This window comes from Nomascus leucogenys, chromosome 9 (assembly GCF_006542625.1).
Source record: "Nomascus leucogenys isolate Asia chromosome 9, Asia_NLE_v1, whole genome shotgun sequence".
In the NCBI taxonomy this organism is placed as follows: domain Eukaryota; kingdom Metazoa; phylum Chordata; class Mammalia; order Primates; family Hylobatidae; genus Nomascus; species Nomascus leucogenys.
The window spans coordinates 49,599,853-49,621,216 of record NC_044389.1 but is presented as its reverse complement, the minus strand read 5'-3'; the positions used below and the strand labels follow the sequence as shown (position 1 = coordinate 49,621,216).

Sequence of the window (21,364 nt, the reverse complement as noted above, 5' to 3'; positions counted from 1 at the left end):
GGAGTTTATATGTGGCCCAGTGTTTTATTTATTTATTTATTTATTTTTACATTTTTGTCAGTTATTTCTTTCTATAGTGTGATATCACACCTGATAGCAAGTGTGTCTTACTGAGTTCAGTGTTAAAAGCCAAGATGTATAAAGAGAATGAGAGGTGATAATGCTTGCAAGGGTGGGTCTAAATTCAAAATGACTTCGATAAAGAGTGAAGTTTAGGTAGCATAGGACAGTATACATATTTAGATGTGGAGTAGAGACATTGATTATGTGTGAATGTGTCTGAAAAAGACTCATCAGGGAAAGTCAAAGGAATCATTTGTGTGTCTTTTTAGTTTAAAAAACAATGTGGTTGTGAGGCCGTATGAAATAGGATTGTGGACTTTAGGACTAATGTGGTAATTGCCAAATTTTGTACTTTTAAGATGTTTAATAGAGGAGTTATAGATCCTAAAACTAGATACAGTGAAGAACCTGGTAAACATGAAAACAATTTGAAGTGGGGCTAAAAATTGATTTAAGTGGACCTTTGAGAAGGATTCAGAGAACTGATTTATTTTTTCATAGAATTACTAAAACGGAGGCTTAGTGGAAGTGTTTTCACATAACCAGAAAGTGATAGGCAATATGACAGTGGAATACCTCTTGTTCTCATTTAGGACAGTGTCTGAATTGTAGTGTGAGAGACTTAAGTTAGATAATTTAGTGCATTTCCTAGTAGTAAGAGTTGTTAATTGTTAACACTTGGAAGGAATTGGTATCATAAGGAATTGACATCATAAGTTTTGGAACCTTTTTCTGCTGGGATGCTTTATAGCCTATCTGAATTTGAAAGCGTAGTGTAGATTAACTGTTTTTTAGCCATATTATTCTGTGGTATTCCATTTAGGTATTGTGAATTATTGAGAATGCAGACCCCATGATATAGAAGTACAAATTATATTCCTTCCAAACTAATCCACAAACTATATTATGTGCTTTTCTTTGTAAAACAGTTTGTTAGGGTTGTGCTATTTGAACATATTTTATGGTGGATATTCTTAGCTTTGAGCACTGTACGTTTACTGGTAAGATTTTATTTATAAATTACACATTTTAAGGAAATTTCTATACTTCTAAAACTCGAAATATTTTTTGAAAGAGGTAATTGCTATATATCTGCTTTCCTTCTAAAATATTTCAAATATATCTGGTGGCTACTGTTTTATGTATGGAGAAGGTAAGGCATTGAGATTAACTTTCTCATACTTACAAAATGGGCTGTGTGTGGTGCTGAAAATAAGACCGGTGTCCTGACTCCCAGTTTGTTTTCTGTGTATTAGACCAGACTGCTTACTTAAAGTTTTATTGCGCTAAAAATCTGTTTATAAGTTTGAGCTCCATTTTTTTCTGTCCATTATTACAACATAGAGAAGCACATTCATAGCCCCAGAGAAATTTAGTGATATGCAGCAACTTTGTTTCACTCTTGACATTAAGTGTACATTCTGTTAACATTTTTTATCTTATGATTGAATGTTTCAGGTTTTCCTCCTCCACCAGGCGCTCCACCTCCATCTCTTATACCAACAATAGAAAGGTAAATTAGTATGGATACTGATTTTTGATCATTGATAGCCTTTTGACAGAACCACCATATACTTATGTTGGAAATATTTTCAAATATTTAATTTTATAAACACAGCACCTGTCTTTTAATTTATAAATCTAGGTCTGTGTTAGTTACTTCTATATAAGATGTTGGACCTGTAGCCTGATATCAAAAGAGGGCAAAGAAAACTAAAATCATAATATTTTGAAATAATATCTTGCTTTGATTTGTGACACACTTGATGAAAGAAGCTCCTAGACTGTTAAAAACCCAGCAAGTCAGTTTTATGGGAAATACCAAACATAAATTACTGGAAATCATGGATTATACATGTCTGTTTTGGGATAAAGTAGGGAAAACTATTATGGGACAATAGTCAAGAAAAGCTGTCTTATTCCTTGATATTCCATCTCAGCTTCCACAAAGAAGGATTAGATCCATTCTGTGTGGCAGTAGCCTTATTTTTTGTACCGTGTACTTAAGGCTTATGTTAACTAGAACGCTGTACAAAGAATATTTCCTTCATGGGTGGCAGTATGGTGTTTAACAACATAGAAATCAAACAGTATTGCTAGGCAAGGTTCGTAAGCCCTTTGAGACTCAGTTTTCCTTTTTACCAAAAGGGTTGATAGAGTTATGAAGATTTTAAAAGCTACTGAATATAAAGTGCAAATATAATTCTTGGCAGATAGAAATCACTAATAAGAGTTATTGTTATTTCCTCTTAAGTGGCAAATAAACTTAAAAATAGTGTGTTTCTGAAAAAAAGATTCAAATAATATAAAAAGACAAAATATGTGAGAACTTTACATCAGTAGCATCAAACCCTGCATATGATTTTCAGAGGAAACTATAAAATCAAGAAAGTATGAATTGTGAGAACAGAAGGATTTAGTTTTATTAAGTGTCTGTTAGACACATTTATTTTCTCAGTCAAAATGTTAAAAAGTATTTGTTAATCCTGTCATTGGGGCTGAATTACTGATTTATAACCAAAAAACCAATTATTTAAGACTAAATTTTTAATCTGAAATATTCTGATAGCCTGAAATTTTCTGTTACTTTACTTGTAACTCAAGCTAAGTTGATTGGATTATTTATGTTAAATAGTATTAGTACATCCTATTTTTCTGTAAAATTAGGTATTTTAATATTTTTTAGGTAAAAAAACCCCCATGTTTTATTAATAAAATTACAGAACTAAATTATCATTAAATTGGTGGTTGGATAAAAGTTGTAATTTTAAGCCTTAAGTTTTTCCTTTTGTACTACATTATTAAAATTCAGAACTTATTTGTACCAGACATAAAAATACATCTTTTTCTTCAACAGTGGACATTCCTCTGGTTATGATAGTCGTTCTGCACGTGCATTTCCATATGGCAATGGTAAGTAGCAGTATTTAGATGCCCAGATTCAGTTTGAATCAGTAAAGTACTTGAATATTTTTAAAGCAATAAAAACGTGTTCATGGTTTAACATCTTACAGAGCAATTAAAAAATATTAACTACCGGAATGAGTGGTCTATGTATCTGCCAGGTTAGCAAACAATAAATTTAATGTATTTATCAACTATACTTTTAAAAATTAATTCATGGTGACACAACAGGGATATTTGTACTTTGCCTTTTCTAAAAGGATTTAGGATTTGTCACCAATTTGTCTCAATCTTCGTTGTTTGTAACTTTTCTATTTCTCCACTCATGGCACACACCTAACCTTGTTTCCATCTTTCTCCCTTGCTGGTTTAATTTTTTTCTATATCATGTGTAGGTCCCCTTTCATTTTCATTCTTGACAACTTTATCCATTCCAAGGCCTTCTGATCCCATTTTCTTCTGCATCTCTTGATCAGTCATTTATTTTAAAAATGCTGTGCGTTGTACTAATTTTTTTTTTTTTTTTTTTTTTTGGAGACACAGTCTCGTCTGTTGCCTAGGCTGGCGTGCAGTGGTGCGATCATGGCTCACTGTAGCTTCAACCTCCTGAACTAAAGTGATCATCCCACACAGCTAGGACTACAGGCGTGCATCACCATGCCGGGCTAATTTTGTAGAGATAGGGTCTCATCATGTTGCCTAGGCTGGTCTTGAACTCCGGGGCTCAAGCAATTCTCCTGTCTCAGCCTCCCAGAGTGCTGGGATTACAGGTGTGAGCCACCACACCTGACCTGTACTAAGTTTTAAGGATAGAGTAACCTGTATAGAGTGCTTGCCCTCATAAAAGTTATAGGCTTGTGGGGAGATAGCTGGGTGACAGGAGATAACTGGGTGATAGAGGGTGTCATGGGAGCATAGCAGAGGGGTCTCCTACTCCAGAGAGGTGGAAGGGTAGATAATATGACTTCCGGGCTATTCAAAGATAAGGGAGTGAGAGGGAACATGGTAGGGATTAGGAGCTGGAAGAAGTGTGTTGTGGCTGGAATGTAGAAACTGTGTGCTTATGCAGGACATTATAGCCCTGCTGTGGAGTTTGGACCTTATTCAGAGGGCTGTGTGGAACCAGTTAGTTTTATGCCGAATTGTGAAGTTGCTCCATTCTGGCTAGTTACGATGAGGAAGTTTTGAATTTATAGGGTGAGTAGAAAGGTGGGGTTGGCCTTCTTGGATTGGAACGACAAGAAGTTGTGGAACATGTGGGGGAGTAAAAAATAATTTTCTCCCTACTCTTCCTAGGTCTTAGGATGGACCCTGTATTAAAAGGCACATTAACAAGAGAGAAAAGAACAAGTTTATTAACATGTATACCTCATATATCCATGGGAAATAGCCAGGGAATGAGTAGTTCTCAAAGAGATGGCTTAGAAATCTAGATTATATAGCATCTTCAGTAAGGAGCAATGAATTTTTAGAGAAGTGACAAGATAAAGGAAAAGGGCCTTGAGTCTTCATGAGCAACCAGTTGTGGAAAGGCAATATATACTATATAAAGGCTAGTCGGTGAACATTCTCATGCAGTTTCCTCTGATGCCTTGTCCATACTGATAAGGGTCTAAATTTGTCTTCAGTGATCGACTTTTGTCTTTTCTGGTAGAGGAGGAGGGACACCTTTGTCTTTGTAAACTTACATCGTGCTTTTAGGCAAATTAGGGAGGGCAGGAAGCTTTTATTGTGTCTGCATCTGCTCAGCCACCTTCAGCTCAAAATAATCCTTACGTCAAAGAGGGATGTTTTGGGGTGACATATTCTAGTCTCCTACAGAAGTAATCCAGAGGAAAAATTAGGATGTCATGTACTCAATATCATTGAAGATGGAGATGGAGAAAATTGAATAGACTCCAAAGGATTTATTTGATAGAATCTCTAAGTCTTAGTGGTAGATCAGAAACAGGTACCAGTCATACACTTCTAGGTATCTCTATCAGGGTATTGTACTGTCCTTCAAACTCTACCTGTTCAAACTGCATTTGCCATTCATTCACTACAAAAGATGGTATTTATGTTGACTTACTTGTTTCAGTGACTGTGTTTCTTCCTCTTCTCCCCTTTTTTTGCTAGATATTTAAGTAGTCATAGTCCTTGGGTTGTAATCTTGATTCTCCCTCTTACCATTTAGGTAACTTAGAGATATTCAGCCATTAAATGGACAGCTTTTTCTTCCTTTTAATGTGGAGTTCATTGAAATACATTGAAGCACCTTAGTCTTGCCATTTAGTAAACCATCAAATGTTACCTGTTATTTTTTATAATTATCACCCTAATCTCCAACAAGCTCCAAGTTCCCTCCCTTTTCTGCACTCTGAGGCAGTGTAGCATCATTGTTAAAGCATAGGCCCTGCAGTTAGACAGCCTAGGTTTGGGTCCTGGGTTCATCTCATCTTAGTAGCTTTGAATAATAACCTACATCTTTTTTTTTCATCTGTAAAATGAATTTTGTCTATTAAGTACTTGGTGTCATCTGTAAAATAAATTTTCGTCTGTAAAATAAATTTTGACTATTAAGTACTTTATTAAGTAAAATAAATCTTGACTATTAAGTACATGATGCCTTTAATATGTAAGCATTTGGTGAACATTACTTATTACAGTTTGATTTTTTACTATTTTATTGAGACTTTCCAGTTTCTACTTTGTTATTCAGTTCCATGTATATTTGTTTCAATACAGATAAACATGAGGAATACTCCATATTAGAAAGAGAGAGTAATTCTTGAGATTACCCATTCAGTTTCATTATAGAAGATTTTATTTTTTAAAAATGCTAACTTGGTATTTAACTTTTTCTCAAGGTAATACATGCACATTTTAATAAAAAAGTGAGACTCTCCTGCCCACTCTTTCCTGCCCCCAACTCTTCTCTTAGAGACAAGGTTTTTTTTTTTTTTTTGAATGGAAAGCCTCTTTAGTAATAACAATTATAAACCATATTGTAGGAATTAAATAGAGGAAAATTACAAGTTTCCTAGTAAAACAAGGTTTTAGAATGCATTTGATAAATACGGCTTCTGTGTTTGTGATTCTGTTTTACCTTTGTTTTTTGATGTGTTTTTAATTCAGTGGTCTCCACAGCATTTCTATATACGCTTATCACCTTATTTCCTGAGTATATAACTTACATACCATCTGTTGTCTTTCAATATGATAGATGTGTATTTTGCTGAGTTATCATTAGTACCCTTCTGTTTTTTCCCACCAATAAAATTATATTACTATTTTTGCTCCTCTTCTCATTTATATATGTATTACTATTTTTGCTCCTCTTCTCATGTATGTTACTGTTTTTGCTCTTCTTCTCATTTATCCGTTTCATGTACCATTCTACTGTGGTAAAATGAGAATATTAGTGCGTCTTTCTAAGCCTTCACTGAACTCTTCTTCTTTCCCCACCACCTAGCTTTGCTCATCTATACTTCTTACAATGTTTACATTTTGTCCTGTAACAAAAATAGTTTGTGGTCTGACAGATTTTTAAATCTAAAAGCTAAACAATAAACAACATTTACATTATTATGAATGTGTAAATATTGTGCACTGCAGAGATAATTATACACCTAAGCTCCTCAAGGGAGAAAGTTACATGACAAATAATTCAAATTAACAAGTTGAGTATTCCTTATCAGAAATGCTTGGGAGGAGATGTGTTTTGGATTTCGGATGTTTGTTTTGGAATATTTGCATATACATAATGAGATATCTTGGGGATGGAAACCTAGTCTAAACATGAAATTCATTTGTTTCATGTACAGCTTATATCTATAGCCTGAAGTTAATTTTACTCTATTTTAAATATTCTTGTGCGTGAAACAAAGTTTTGACTGTATTTTGACTGATAACCATCACATGAGTTCAGGTGTGGAATTTTCTACTGGTGGCATTGTGTTGGCTCTCAGAAAACTCTGGATTTTGCAGTATTTTGGATTTTCAGATTAGGAAATCTCAACCTGTGCCATTGTTTTCCCTTGTATGTCATCAGTTGTGTAAAGTCTTACACATTTTAGTGGGGTTCATATTTGGAACATGCCTTTCTCCACCTCAAGTACATAAAGATATTCTTTAATACTTTTTTCCTCCCAGAAAAAGTTTTCAAGTTTTGCTCTTCACATTTAAGTCGTTTGGCCATCTGAAATTAATTTTTTAGGTAGAAAGATCTAATAGTTCCCAAATCATTTATTGAATAGTCTGTCCTTCTGAGGGAGCTACGATTGTTGTGTCTGTCATCTATTACATACCTATGTGTATGAATCTGGTTTTGGGCTTTCTAGATATTCAGTTGGTTAGCTGTCCCTGTGCTAATAAATTCCATAGTATCTTTAATTATGAGTTTTATAGTAAATCTGGTATCTAGTGCATCAAAATCAATTGTTGCTTTTACATATGTATTTTAGACTGAACTTAGCAAGTTCCATGAAAAACTGTTGAGATTTTGATTAATAACATTTGTATAGTACTTACTACATAATGCTCTTTGAAGCAATTTATATTAATTTATGTAATCTTGACAGAGTTTTAAAGTAGTTATATTGTTACTATCTCCATTTTATAGATGAGAAAATAAAAATATTAATTTCCACATATCACACAGTAAGTGGCAGAGTCAGGATTTGAACCTATGTTGCCTGGCTTCAGAGTCCTTGCTTTTATTTACTATACCATATTGCAATTGCATTGATGCTCTAGATCAGTCTTTGTGGAATTCATACCTTTACAGCATTGAGTTTATTAGTGATCAAGGACTTTCTCTCCATTTACAGAGGTGTTGTTTTCAATAAACTGCTATAGTTATCTCCATACACTTCTTGAATGTCTTCGGTTAGATTTAGTCCTTAGGTACCTAATGTTTTTGTTGCTGTTGTAAGCGGTATATACATTTGAACAGTGTGTTCTGTTTATATTTGCTTGTATTCAGAAATAGTTGTTTGGTTGGTTATTTTTATAGCCATTTACCTTTCTGAACTCTCACTATAATTTGTAAAGTCTATTTAGGAAATATTCTTGCAGATAATGAGTTTTGCTGCTTTCTTTTCAGATCCTTGTTTGTCCCTTTTTTTATTTTTCTATTTGGTCTGGCAAGAACCTCCATTATAATATTATAGAACAGTAAATTACATTATAACAACATTGTAATGTCAAAGTCCTCAAAGTGGAGTTCTTGTATGATCCCTTTTTTCTTTATCAAGGAAATGCTTCTAGATTTTTACTGTTAGGTTTTTGATAGAACCATCAGATTAAGGAAATTCTGTTCCTCTCCTAATTTTCCGAGGGCTTATAAAACTATGAATAGGTACTGGTTGTATCAAATGCTTTCTGAGATTATCATAATTGTTTTTCTTCTCTGTTAATGTGACAAATTACATTTCTACATTCTTCTAATATTAAGGTACTGTTGATTTGCTGAAATAAACCTAACTAGCCCATGATTGAGTATCTTTTTTTCTAGATAAACACTGATAATGTGTTTCTAATTATTTAGGATTTTGACATCTAAGTTTATATGTATAATAAAATTGGCTTAGGATTTCTCCCTTTATTTATACTGCCGTTACCTGATTTTGACACCAAAATTATACCAGCCAGATGGGATAAGTCAGGGAATAATCTTTTTTTTTTTTTTTCTATTTGCTGGGAGTTTGTGTAATATTGGAATGATCTGTACCTTCACTCACCTGTAAAAGGCATCTGGCCTTGTAGGAAGATTTTAGATTACTGATTTTTTTTTTTTTTTTGAGACGGAGTCTCGCCCTGTTGCCCAGGCTGGAGTGCAGTGGTGTGATCTTGGCTCACTGCAAGCTCCGCCTCCCAGGTTCATGCCATTCTCCTGCCTCAGCCTCCTGAGTAGCTGGGATTACAGGCGCCTGCCACCGCGCCCTGCTAATTTTTGTATTTTTAATAGAGACAGGGTTTCACCATCTTGGCCAGGCTGGTCTTGAACTCCTGACCTCATGATCCACCCACCTCGGCCTCTCAAAGTGTTGGGATTACAGGCGTGAGCCACTGCACCTGGCCTGATAGACATTCTTTTGGTGAAGTCTGTTGGTTGTAAGTTTTGCTTATTTTTTTGTTGATGTTTACAAAGGCTGTTTGAATCTTGAAATAAAATGTTGTTGAGTACACTTTTCTAGGTTGATATTTTTTTCTCAACACTTTTTTTTTTTTTCTTTTTTTGAGATAGAGTCTCACTCTGTTGCCCAGGCTGGAGTGCAGTGACACGATCTCTGCTCACTGTAACCTCTGCCTCCCAGGTGCAAGTGATTCTCCTGCCTCAGCCTCCCAAATAGCTGGGATTACAGGCATGCACCACCATGCCCAGCAAATTTTTATATTTTTAGTAGAGACGGGGTTTCATCATGTTGACCAGGCTGGTCTCAAACTCCTGGCCTCAAGTGATCTGCCCGCCTCGGCTTCCCAAAGTGTTGGGATTACAGGCGTAAGCCATCACGCCTGGCCTCCTCTCAACACTTTGAAGATGTCCCAGTGTATTCTGGTTTCCATTTTTTATATTGGGAAGTTTGTGGTCAACCTAATTCTGATTCCTGTTCACCTTGTATAATGAAGGGTCTTTATATGTTAGGTTTTTAAGATTTGTTTCTGGATCTTCCCCTGATACTGTGGGTATTCATTCACCATGTGATATTTCTCTTTTCTGTTTATAAAATGAATTTCTATTATAATCTAATGACACATTTTTGGTGGGCGTTTTGTTTTTTTAAAGTACCATAACGTTTGTTTTTAATTGTGTTTTTTCTTTAGTTGCCTTTCCCCATCTTCCTGGTTCTGCTCCTTCATGGCCTAGTCTTGTGGACACCAGCAAGCAGTGGGACTATTATGCCAGAAGAGAGAAAGACCGAGATAGAGAGAGAGACAGAGACAGAGAGCGAGACCGTGATCGGGACAGAGAAAGAGAACGCACCAGAGAGAGAGAGAGGGAGCGTGATCACAGTCCTACACCAAGTGTTTTCAACAGGTTTGTTGGGTGTGCAGGAGTTTATACTATGTATTTTATAACCACTTTCAAATTTATTTTTGTTATGAGGAAGTGAATTTCAATTCACTTGGAAAAGAGATGCTCAGGGAGTACTTAGCCATCTTAAAATGATAAAGGATTAGAGGCTTCCCATTACCTTGAACAGCAGTCCTTAAATTTGTTTGATTACTTATCTCTTAAAAGAATTTTGTACCCCTTCATTTATTTTTATCTTGCCGCCTAAGTTTTTCATCTTAAGCTTAAATTAGTTGACCATATAGATATTTCCAGTGTATTATAAATATTAATATTTAAAAATAAAATTATCACCACTTTTGTTATTATTCTGTTTTTAGAGACAGGGTCTTGCTTTGTCACCCAGGCTGGCTGGAGTACAGTGGCATGATCATAGCTCACTGCAGTCTTACATTGGAAGAAGATGTCATCTAAGACTTTCAGAGCTAGAGAAGAGAACTCACTGCCTGGCTTCAGAGTTTGAAAGGACAGGCTGACTCTCTTGTTTCCCAATGCATTGTTCCCTAATGTAGGAAGTCCTGGGCTCAAGTGATCCTCCTGGCCTAGCCTCTCAAGTAGCTAAGACTACAGTCATGCATCACCATGCTTGGCTCATTTTTAAAATTTTTTGTAGAGACAGGGTCTTGCTGTGTTGCCCAGGCTCACTCTCTTAAAATATATCCAGTGGATTAACAACATTATAGTGATTTTCCAAAATTATCCATTTTTTAAAGAAAATGCACAAATAGGTTCTCTTTAAGAATTGGAAATTTTACATTTCTTTTTGTATTCAAATTTTTACTTCTATACCATTTCACTCAAAGAATTTTGTTCTAATGTAAAAGTTTCATAATCTTAAAACTTTTTAAATGGGTTTTCCTACTAGTCTTTCTTGCAACACATTTATGTGTTGTTTTAATGTTTAAGGAAATTTTTCTTATATGTGTTTTAAAAAATTTTTATCCTGATTTTAGTTATTATTTTTATATTCTGTCAATACAAACCACATGTACAACAGTGGTCTCATAAGATTACAATACTGTTTTTACTGTATCTTTTGTTTAGATACACACTTACCATTGTGTTAAAGTTTTCTACAGAATTCAGTGCAGTAATACGTTGTACAGATTTGAAGCCCAGGAGCAATAGACTATAATATATAACCTAGTGTATAATAGGCTGTACCATCAAAGTTTGTGTAAGTACACTCTGTGGTGTTTGCACAATGAAATCACCTAATAATGCATTTCTCAGAACATATCCCTGTCATTAACTGACACTTGACTGTATACATATACTGCAAATTTTGAAAATAATGTAATGGAACTGCATCCTTTAATGAGAAGGAAGAGCTTTCCTCCATCCGCGGTGAGTATTACTATTGTTAGGGAAAAACAGAGTTTGTTCAGAATGCTTAAAATATTCAGTAAACCATCCTGTAAACAGATGTGCTGCCATTCAGGCTTTGGTGTTCCATTGATAGAGCACAGGCAGAGTCGATTTACCATAATTCTAAGTCGATTTACCATAACTCTAAGGACTCTAGGATTTTCAGGGTGGTAAATGGGCACCAACTTCAACTTAAAAACACCAGCTACATTAAGGAACAATACATTAGGAAACAAGAGAGTGAGCCTGTCCTTTGAAACTTTGAAGCCAGGCATTGCCTTCTCCTCTCTAGCTATGAAAGTCTTGATGGCATCTTCTTCCAGTATAAGGCTATTTGATCTACATTAAAAATGTGTTGCTTAGTGGAGCTGCCTTCATCAGTGATTTTAGCTAGATCTTCTGGATAACTTGGTGTAGCTTCTACATCAGCACTTACTGCTTCACCTTGTACTTTTATGTTATATAGACAGCGTCTTTCCTTAATCCTTACAAACCAACTAACCTCTGCTAGCTTCCATTTCTTCTGCAGCTCCCTCACCTATCTGTGTCTTCATAGAATTGAAAAGAATTGGGCTTTGCTCTGGATTAGGCTTTGGTTTAAGGGAATGTTGTGTGGCTGGTTTGTTCTTCTATCCAGACACTCAAACTTTCTCCATATCAGCAATAATGCTGTTTTCATTTTCTTAACCATTCATGTGTTCACTGGAGTAGCACTTTTAATTTTCTTCAACAGCTTTTTCTTTGGCTTGACAACTTGTCTGTTTGGCACATGAGGACTAGACTTTAGCCTATCATTACTTTTGACATGCCTTCCTCTCCAAGCTTCCTCATTTTTAGCTTAATCATTTTTAGCTTTTGATTTAAAATGAGAGATGTGCAATTCTTCCTTTCACTTGAATGCGTAGAGGCCATTTTAGGGTTATTGATTGGCCTCATTTCAACATTATTGTTTCTCAGGGAATAGGGAGACCCAAGGAGAGGAAAGAGATGACCTGAACAGTGGATCGGTCAAGAACATTTATTAAGTTTGTTGACTTACATGGATGCGGCTTATGGTACCCCTAAACAGTTAACACTAGTGCCTCAAACTAGATCCTGTTCAGAGATATTTTAACAAATTACTGAGTTTATTTTGGTGCAAAAAAATGTTGAAATCCATGCATTATTTTTTCATAGTATGCATTTTCCATGAACTTTTTGAAGACCTCTCATATTGTCAAGCTGTCTCGGACTGGTTGGTAGCTTACAACTTTACCTAAAAAAATGCACAAGAAGGAACTGATAAGGATTTATTCATCTTTTTTCCTTCCTTTGGCTCCTGCTAATATGACTTATACATTGTAGGCACTTAATAAAATTTTATTGACCAAATAAGTAAACATTATTATACGTGTGTGTGTGCATGAGTATATGATTTGTGTTTGCTTGGTGGGAAATGTGCTGTTGACTTTAGCCAATTAAGTGCATGATTCTTCTAAGCTCAAGGGTATTACTTTCCAGAAAGTCAAATTGTTTCTAATGTGGAAATGAATATATTTGAGATAGCATTGCTGTCTCTAGAATGTACATATTTATAAGTAAGGAACTTAATGCAAAACTTGATAAGAAATAAGAGTAAAATAAATTGCTTTGCCAAGCAGGACTCATAAATTTTCTTTGCATAAATAACATATTGTTTATAGAAGATTTGGCTAAATCCTCTAATTCTTCGGCTTCAAATACATGCACAGATATTGTTGAGTTTTTATTGAAACTTAAAAGTGTTAGTGGTTAAACCACATTTGATATTCAGGTTGCTGAACTGTAGGGCATTAGGAGTCAATGTTTACCTAAATTTGACTAAAATGTTAAAGGCCACAGAGGCAAACAGTGGAGGAATTTTGAGTTGTTCTGAATTATCCCAGGAAAAAATTATACTCTGGAAAATCCAAGTGAAGTACAAGTAAAGGTTTCTGAAGGCTGGTATTTTAGCAGTATGGCATGTAGTATATGTTGCTTTACAAATTACAAGGCCATTGTTTTGAAAATTACAGGCCAGTTTCAACTTGTTTTTTAGGGAGCTTAATTATGGGCCAGAAAGAAGGCTGGTCATTCTAGGATGTTTGAAATGAACTCTAATGATTTCCAGGTCCAGAGAAATCTTTGTGGTTCAGCCACTTATCAGAAAAGGGGATGGAAGGAGGAGGGTCTTTATATTTTGTGTGTAGGACCCAATCTTCTACCATCTTTTGTAAGGTTCCCATCACGGGGCTGCTTTCAGAATCTAAAGGCTCCAAGCTCAACAAGAGTTGGTTTTAGGGTAAGAGGAAAAAGAGTTACAAATGACACATTATGAGATAATTGACTTTAATTATTTTCATGTAAATCTAGTTGGAGTCATTGAAAAGCCTCATTTTTTGAGAGAAGTTAACTATATTTATTTCCTATGGTGCTAATTCTACTTCAAGACATGATACTAAAAAGTTCTGCTTCTGAAAAAATTAAGCATTAAATTCACCAAAGACTCATTTATTGAGTGCCTACTCTCATACCAAGCACTTTATAAATGTTGTCAGTTCTGTAAAAAGTCTTGAAAAAGACTGTTGGCAGTTTTACAGATGAGAAAACTGAGGTTTAGAGAGGTTAAGTAACAGCCTGGGTCACTCATTTAGTAAGTGGCAAAATCAGGATGTGATCCTGTGTGTACTCCACTTGTACTCTTTCTGCTCCTCTCTACTGACTGGCATGGCATGTTACTTTTCAGGTGACATGTCTCCACACTCCAAATACAAAAGTACATACTTATGGGTAGAAAAAAATAGTGGAATTACACATACAAATATGTGCAAATGTGTATATTAATATTTTGTTTTTTAAATAAGATTCTAAAATTTTAATGTATCACAGATAATAACTTGGTCAGCAGTACAATTGGGCATTAAGCATAGCATTAATGAATCATTAATTTTGCTAGAACACAGGCTGACATGTCTTAAAACATGGCTTATAGTTGTCACCTGACTATGTTAAACCCTGAGATTCCTTACCATCTTGATGTTTCATACAAATTACTACTTTAATAATTCATATTAAACATTTCTAGAAATCAAAGCTCTTCAGCGTACTCTTCTAAAAGATTATTTTATTGTAAGTGAATTTACTGATGTTAAGTTGTAGAAAGTGTCGACTTCTATGCTAAACAAAAAAAAAAAGAGGAAGAAATAAGAGACTTGAAGGATAAAGAGAAGGATGGAAAGAGAATGTCAGTTGAAGGACATGAAAGGAAAAGAGGTCTAGGGAGGTAAAGAAGGACCACCGCCTAACTCTAGCCATTAGTCTCAGTTTCACCAGTCTGTGTAATTCAATCCAAAATCTGTATAATTCAATCCAAAATCAGAAAATGGAGATGCAGCTTCTATTTATGCAGTTGAAATTATTAGCCATGTAGTTCCCCCTCCCAAACACAGACACACACAGACACACACACAGATGTAATTAGGATGTCTGAATGCAGGTATGTCCAGTCTGCATTTTGTATGGATACTGTAGAAGTTGCTTTGATGTCTCTGTTCTTTATTTTTATACTTCTCTATTTGATGAATATTTAATGATAAACCTAAAGTTTAAGAACTTATTTGCTTTGTTTTGTAGTAATTGTGAGTCGTATATTTTTATAATGTTAAATGTATGTCCAAGACTTTCCAAGAATATTGATTAGAAATCTGATATACACAAATATTATTTTAATTCTAAAAGGAGCAAACATTTTAAAAGCTGATAACAATTTAAATCAGTTGCAGATCTCACTTTTTCAAGAAGTGAAAAAAACCAAAGCATTGTTATATTAAATCTTTTTAACAGCTATGAAAGCACAGAACAAAATTGGTCATTTAACATGTGTAATTATTATATATTTATATTCTTAGCTCTAGTGCTATTTTGAGAACAAGCATTATTTTCCTCTCAATTCAACAAATATTTATTCCTCACTAATGTTATAAAAGATGCTAATGTGAGGATTTTGGATTTGGACTGCAGATCACATCTCTTTTACAGTTTGAATCCATTCAGAATTAATGGTCCAGTTGTCAAGAAAACATTTCTATTTCAATTTCAGCGATGAAGAACGATACAGATACAGGGAATATGCAGAAAGAGGTTATGAGCGTCACAGAGCAAGTCGAGAGAAAGAAGAACGACATAGAGAAAGACGACACAGGGAGAAAGAGGAAACCAGACATAAGTCTTCTCGAAGGTTTGCTCTTTAATAAAATAGTGAACCAATAGTATGTGAGAGATTTTGACTTACTACATTATTGCATTGGAAGAGGGGAAATTTTGGCCGATGAACCAGTCTTTAGTAAGTTATGAAACAAAGCAGTGCTTGGTTTCATTAAAGAAAAATTCAGGGCCTTGTCTCAAATTTTTTTAAAAAGGCATTAAACAAAATATCTATTGTTTGCCAAAAATCAACCCTATACAGTATTTCTGGTTTTGAGTTAATGCCTGTTTCTAATTTGTTACTGTATATTATAATATGCATTTCAGAAGCTGTATAGCCACTGGGAATCTGAGATAATATCAGTGAAGATGGCCGTATAAAATAAATACAATCCCTGCATAAAAGTCACATAAAACTGATTATTCCCCACACTGTATTTATGAGAAAATGCATTAGATTATTTTAAACCCAGTGTTATATTGAGAATTTCCTTAGAGTGATTGGATTTTTGTCACTGATTGTGTATTTAAACAGAACACACCTTTTTTTTTTTTTTTTTTCAGTAATAGTAGACGTCGCCATGAAAGTGAAGAAGGAGATAGTCACAGGAGACACAAACACAAAAAATCTAAAAGAAGCAAAGAAGGAAAAGAAGCGGGCAGTGAGCCTGCCCCTGAACAGGAGAGCACCGAAGCTACACCTGCAGAATAGGCATGGTTTTGGCCTTTTGTGTATATTAGTACCAGAAGTAGATACTATAAATCTTGTTATTTTTCTGGATAATGTTTAAGAAATTTACCTTAAATCTTGTTCTGTTTGTTAGTATGAAAAGTTAACTTTTTTCCCAAAATAAAAGAGTGAATTTTTCATGTTAAGTTAAAAATCTTTGTCTTGTAATATTTCAAAAATAAAAAGATAGCAATGACTTTATATCCAAGAAAGGAATGTGAATGAGTCACTTAACAGGGAATCTAAAGAGCTGTGTTAGCTGTGTACATACACAAATTATCTGAGAAAAGGTCAAGGTTCCACTTGGGCCAGTTTTTTTGTTAATCAAACACCAGTCTCATAAGAGGCTGCACCACAAAAGGCAACAAAGGGCCCCTCTAAGGCTTGAGATTAAAACTAGTCTTTATCATTAATGCTGTGACACTCTTGCTTAGTATATTAAGAGACTCACACATTTTTGATATCACAACTTTTTGATAGCTTTTTAATATTCTAAATTAGGGTTCCTGGTGAAACCAAATGGGGTACACTTTCATATCCAAATTAATAAAACCTATAAGGCATTTGGGTGGCTTCTATGAAATAAATTACCCTTAGTGTAGTCTCTAGGAGGCACGTGTACAAACACTCTTCATTGTGGCACAAATTTAAATCGCCTCATGACCATGTCTATGAGCCAAGGTCAAGCTGGTTTGGCCGCCTTGATGCATTTTCCAAGGCCCACTGGTGGAGCAGCACGAGTTTTTATACAGTTACTAACAATTGTGGTAAAAAAGAGCTTTAGCCATTTCTTACTAAAACAAAACAAGTTTATAATTATCTGAGCATTTTTAGGGATAAGCATCTAGGAGGTATTCATCGGTGATGGTAACAACATGGTATTTGAAAGAATAAATTACTAGGATCTTTTAAATGGTGATAATACAAGTAAACTTAATTAGTATCACATACTAAAAGACAACTATAATTTCTGAAAAATATTTATTTCTTGTTTGATGAAAGCAACGTTTCTCAGCAATGCATTTTAAAAAATCTTTTAGCTGTAAATTAAAAATGGCCATAATGTACCCTTGGCAGACTTCAGCATATACCAAATTTTAAATTTAAATCAACCTGAATTCAGTGGGGTATACAAATCATTTTAGCTGTTTTAGGGCTTTTTATTGAATAGAAAAAATATAAACAATGTTGTAGAGTAATGAGAAATCCTCCACACTGAAAAAAAACTAGTGGTTTTAATTTTTTTGGAATCATATTTTCTGAGGTGTAACTGGCTTTCATTAGATCATACTTTTCCTGACATTTTTACAGTGTATTCTTTAAATATAAAAACTGACAAGATAAATACAGTGTTTCAACTTAGCCTATTTGTGATTTTTCTGTTTTTCTCTGACCCATCATTGATTCTATAAAAAAGTGCCAGGCCAAGAAACAATAGTTAGAGTAATTCTTCCTTTAAGTTCTTTCAGCAGTCTTGCCAAGCAAGCATGTATCATCCCTGATGTACTTCTACCATTGACAGCAAGAAGAATATCACCACATCTAAAAAAAACAAAACAAGATATGATTAGTATTTTAATTCATTGCTGAAGTTAATGCAAGTTTATCTTAGTGGTCCTAGTTTTTGCTACATCTGACCATTTTAATTATGTTAACTTCTAATTGAGATATTTCTTGCCTCTTATTTACATTCTCCAAAGTCACTATCCATTCAGCTTGTGTTAGAAGGAATGCTAAAAGTATGGGGAGTTGTAGTATGGGACCAAGAATATGTGTAATTATTTTGGATTTCTCAGAAGTTGAATGCTATGTAAATACTTTTAATCCCCACAAAGTATAATAAATACATGCCTTATCTCAAATGGGGCCAAGCTTTGGCATTTATGAAACAACATTTAATATAAGAAGTCTTTTTGGTTAGTCATTATTATTACCTAATTCTTCCATCATTGTATGCTGGTGTTCCTTCAACAATGGATTTGATGAAAAAAGGTTTGTTTCCATTGTATTCTTCATAACCTCCTACAATGCAGAAGCCCAGACTTCCAGCTGTGTTTCTTCGTAATATAATATCTTTACAGTTATACAAGCACCTGAAATAGAATGTAATCAGTGTACATGTACATTTAAGTTTCACAGTTAAGGGAAAACTTACTGTGATTCATCCTCCATTCCTTTTGTTGGCATTTTTAATGGCTAAGTAGCACTGCATAGGTCCCACTCAAAATTGTATCGTACCTTGGTGACCTTTGTGCTGTTAGCTGGCTTTTTGTAATTGAACCTGTTTTCCATAATTTTGAATATCCTTAAAAAACATGGCACATGGATACATATGTAACAAACCTGCACGTTGTGCACATGTACCCTAAAACCTAAAGTATAATAATAAAAAATATAAATTAAAAACTGACACCCCTATTGTGTTCTGTTACACATCTACTGGGAACGATAATCATATTTTTAACTTAAGACAATGCTTGAATTTGTGTTAGCAAAAAGTTGGATAAACCTAAATCCTTATTGGTGAACAAACATGGATGTCATATTTTTATTTACTTGATATAATTTTAATGAAGGCAAAAATCCTTTGAATAATCTCAGTGAAAGCAATTTAAACCTAATCCTAGTAAATGAATTCGTATACTTTTTTTGACCTTGGAAAAATACCACTTTACACCCAGTTCTACGTTTGATAAGTCATAGAGAAGCATGCATGCATAAAGTGAATGGAAACAGATACATTTAAAGATTATAAGAACAATTCAAATAGGAGGAAAACCAAACTGCAGGAAACTGAATAGGAAGTTATAAAGGAATGGGAGAAGGAAAGGCCCAGCTCTTCTGTAAATTAGAATCCTCAACTAAAATAGCAAATGAGATTGAAGAAGTTTTTATTCAGTGGCCCCCAATGGATCAGTGTTCATATAGGTACAGGCCAAGTGTTAACTATGTTACAATTGCCATAGAAGTGTGTGTCAGGAGCTGAATTTTACTCCAGGATGACGTTGTTCACCACATTTGTAGCTGTAGTCTGGGAATTGGTTTGAAAGGAAATTGGCATTTTCATGTTGCCAAAAATCAAGATATGGCTATTTTGTTTATATACCGTACCTTAAAATATTAACTGCTTTTTAGAAACCAATAAAAGGTCTTGTGAAATCTTAAGTGATAAAGTTGATCATTACATTTGTTATCAACCTTGTTAGTCAATGTGACGTGACTTTTTTCATGATGATGTTTTCACTTGAAATAAAATGAGCTTTAGGGTTTGTTTGGCAAATACCTTTAAAATGTAATGCTGAAATTCAACTCTAACCAGTTCTGAATCTATTGTCATACATCATCTATAACAATTTCTTTTACTGAAATGATTGCTTAAAAGTATGAATTTCATTAAATTTCCTATTTTGTAAAATATTTATCTGCTGCATTTCACAGTAAACCTTGATGTCAGTGGTAAATTCATTCTTTGGGAGCTGTGGTGTGTCAGATACACATTTTACATAACGGTTCACTGACGCCTCATGTACAAAGCAGGTAACTAGCTATTCTGTAAATACCAAAGCATTACATTCCCACCTGGGAGGATATGTGCCCAATTTTTTGGAGAAAGGTAAGAATTAGATGATTGTTATCCAAGGTCATCATCAAATATCAGTTTTAATTGCCCAGTTTGATTCTTTAAAATATATAAATGAGTATACTTTTACTGAATATTTTATTTCATATGGAGAAGCTGTAACATAACCAAAAACATTACGTGTTCTAGTTCAAAGCTTTGAACCCAGTAAGTCATAGTGTGTCCATTTTCTAACCTTTTGATACTGGAGAGAACATAAGTGCTTTGATCATCTTTCTGCAGATGTTTAAACAAAACACAAAATCCCCTGCCCTCCTGAAGCATCCATTCAAGTTGATGTCAGTGTTACTAGTTTTATTTCATTAAAAAGTAAATGCCTTCTTTTAGTGGTGTTGAGTATTTAACTTTATTGCTGCAGCGAGAACTCCATATGTTAACCCATTTCAAAGTCAGACCTTGGTTAGTTGGGTCTGACTTTGTGGGCATTTTTTTCTTAAGTTGGGTTATTTCACTCCCCCCTGGGAAATGTGGCAGCTGTTTTTGATCAGTGACCTCAGATACTAGGTGGCTTTAAACTTTGAATGTAAATGTTGGCTTTTTTTCTTATTCTGCACTCATTCTCTAAATTTAGGCCTATCGAAGAAGATTTGGCATAGTATAAGGAATAGCAAGGAGTTTGGTAGTTTTTCCCAATGAGAAAATTATGGTTACCTCAAGAACAAATTTAATGAAATGAGTTAATGAGTATGGTGGCTCATTTGATTTCCACTGAAATGAGTTAATAAGTATGGTGAAGTCTTGAGCTGCTCAAGAAGCTAAGCTTTTTTCTAAATTTTTGTATATCCCCTTATATTACTAATTTAGTCAATACATATTTGAGAACACTGACTTTGAACTGTCTGCAGACCACAAAGAACACTAAGGCAGAGCCTCTTTCCTAAGAAAAACACTGTTTAGAAAATAAACCAAGTGCATCAGCCAAAGCCAGTTGTGAGATCTTATTTCTTCCTGATTTAAATTATTTTAAATTTTTCATTGCTAAATGGTGTTAGAATAGCAGAGATTGGAAAGACAGTCGATGTAGGATGTTTTGAGCTCTGTGAGAGCAGAAAATTGGAAATTGAATCTATAGAAACAGTCCTCTCACAAAATGTGGCTTTATTATTTTGCTAGCCCTGTGTTGAGGAAGGTTTAACTTCTTGGCCCCAATTTATATGAACGATGACCATTAACTTAATAGATTCCAGTGAATAATGTAGAGCCTCCTACTTTGATTGACCTAGCATTTATTCCCTCTTCTGCATCAGGTGCCTCTCAGTCTGTGGTGAAGGGACCACCTTTTTTTTTCCGTAGTTTATTGTAGACTAATACTTTATCGTTAAATAAAAAATGAATTTCTAGAAAAATGAAATCTTTAGCTCCAATTTTTATTGTACCTAGCAAATATAAAATGTTTTAATAT

General features: G+C 34.4%; 2 protein-coding genes across 17 annotated transcripts in view; one reads left to right on the top strand and one right to left on the bottom strand.

The window, feature by feature from the left end:
- FIP1L1 (factor interacting with PAPOLA and CPSF1) overlaps positions 1-16,530 on the top strand; it is a 74,706-nt gene extending 58,176 nt beyond the window's left edge. For 9 of the 12 annotated variants that reach the window (XM_012499513.2, XM_012499512.2, XM_012499510.2 and 6 more), the window contains 5 exons: positions 1,522-1,576; positions 2,921-2,976; positions 9,775-9,988; positions 15,489-15,626; positions 16,157-16,528. In XM_012499513.2, the coding sequence (XP_012354967.1) occupies positions 1,522-1,576; positions 2,921-2,976; positions 9,775-9,988; positions 15,489-15,626; positions 16,157-16,304 (611 nt within the window). In that variant the 3' untranslated portion in view covers positions 16,305-16,528. Of the gene's footprint in view, positions 1-1,521; positions 1,577-2,920; positions 2,977-9,774; positions 9,989-15,488; positions 15,627-16,156 lie in introns of all 12 variants that reach the window. The other 3 variants (XM_012499511.2, XM_030818941.1, XM_012499505.2) reach the window with 1 other exon arrangement.
- A 588-nt stretch (positions 16,531-17,118) lies between these two features.
- Positions 17,119-21,364, bottom strand: part of LNX1 (ligand of numb-protein X 1) — a 112,441-nt gene continuing 108,195 nt past the window's right edge. For 4 of the 5 annotated variants that reach the window (XM_030818933.1, XM_030818932.1, XM_030818935.1 and 1 more), the window contains 2 exons: positions 18,257-18,415; positions 17,287-17,864 (listed from right to left, as the gene is read on the bottom strand). In XM_030818933.1, coding sequence (XP_030674793.1) covers positions 17,729-17,864; positions 18,257-18,415 — 295 coding nt within the window. In that variant the 3' untranslated portion in view covers positions 17,287-17,728. Of the gene's footprint in view, positions 17,865-18,256; positions 18,416-21,364 lie in introns of all 5 variants that reach the window. The other variant, XM_030818931.1, reaches the window with a different exon arrangement.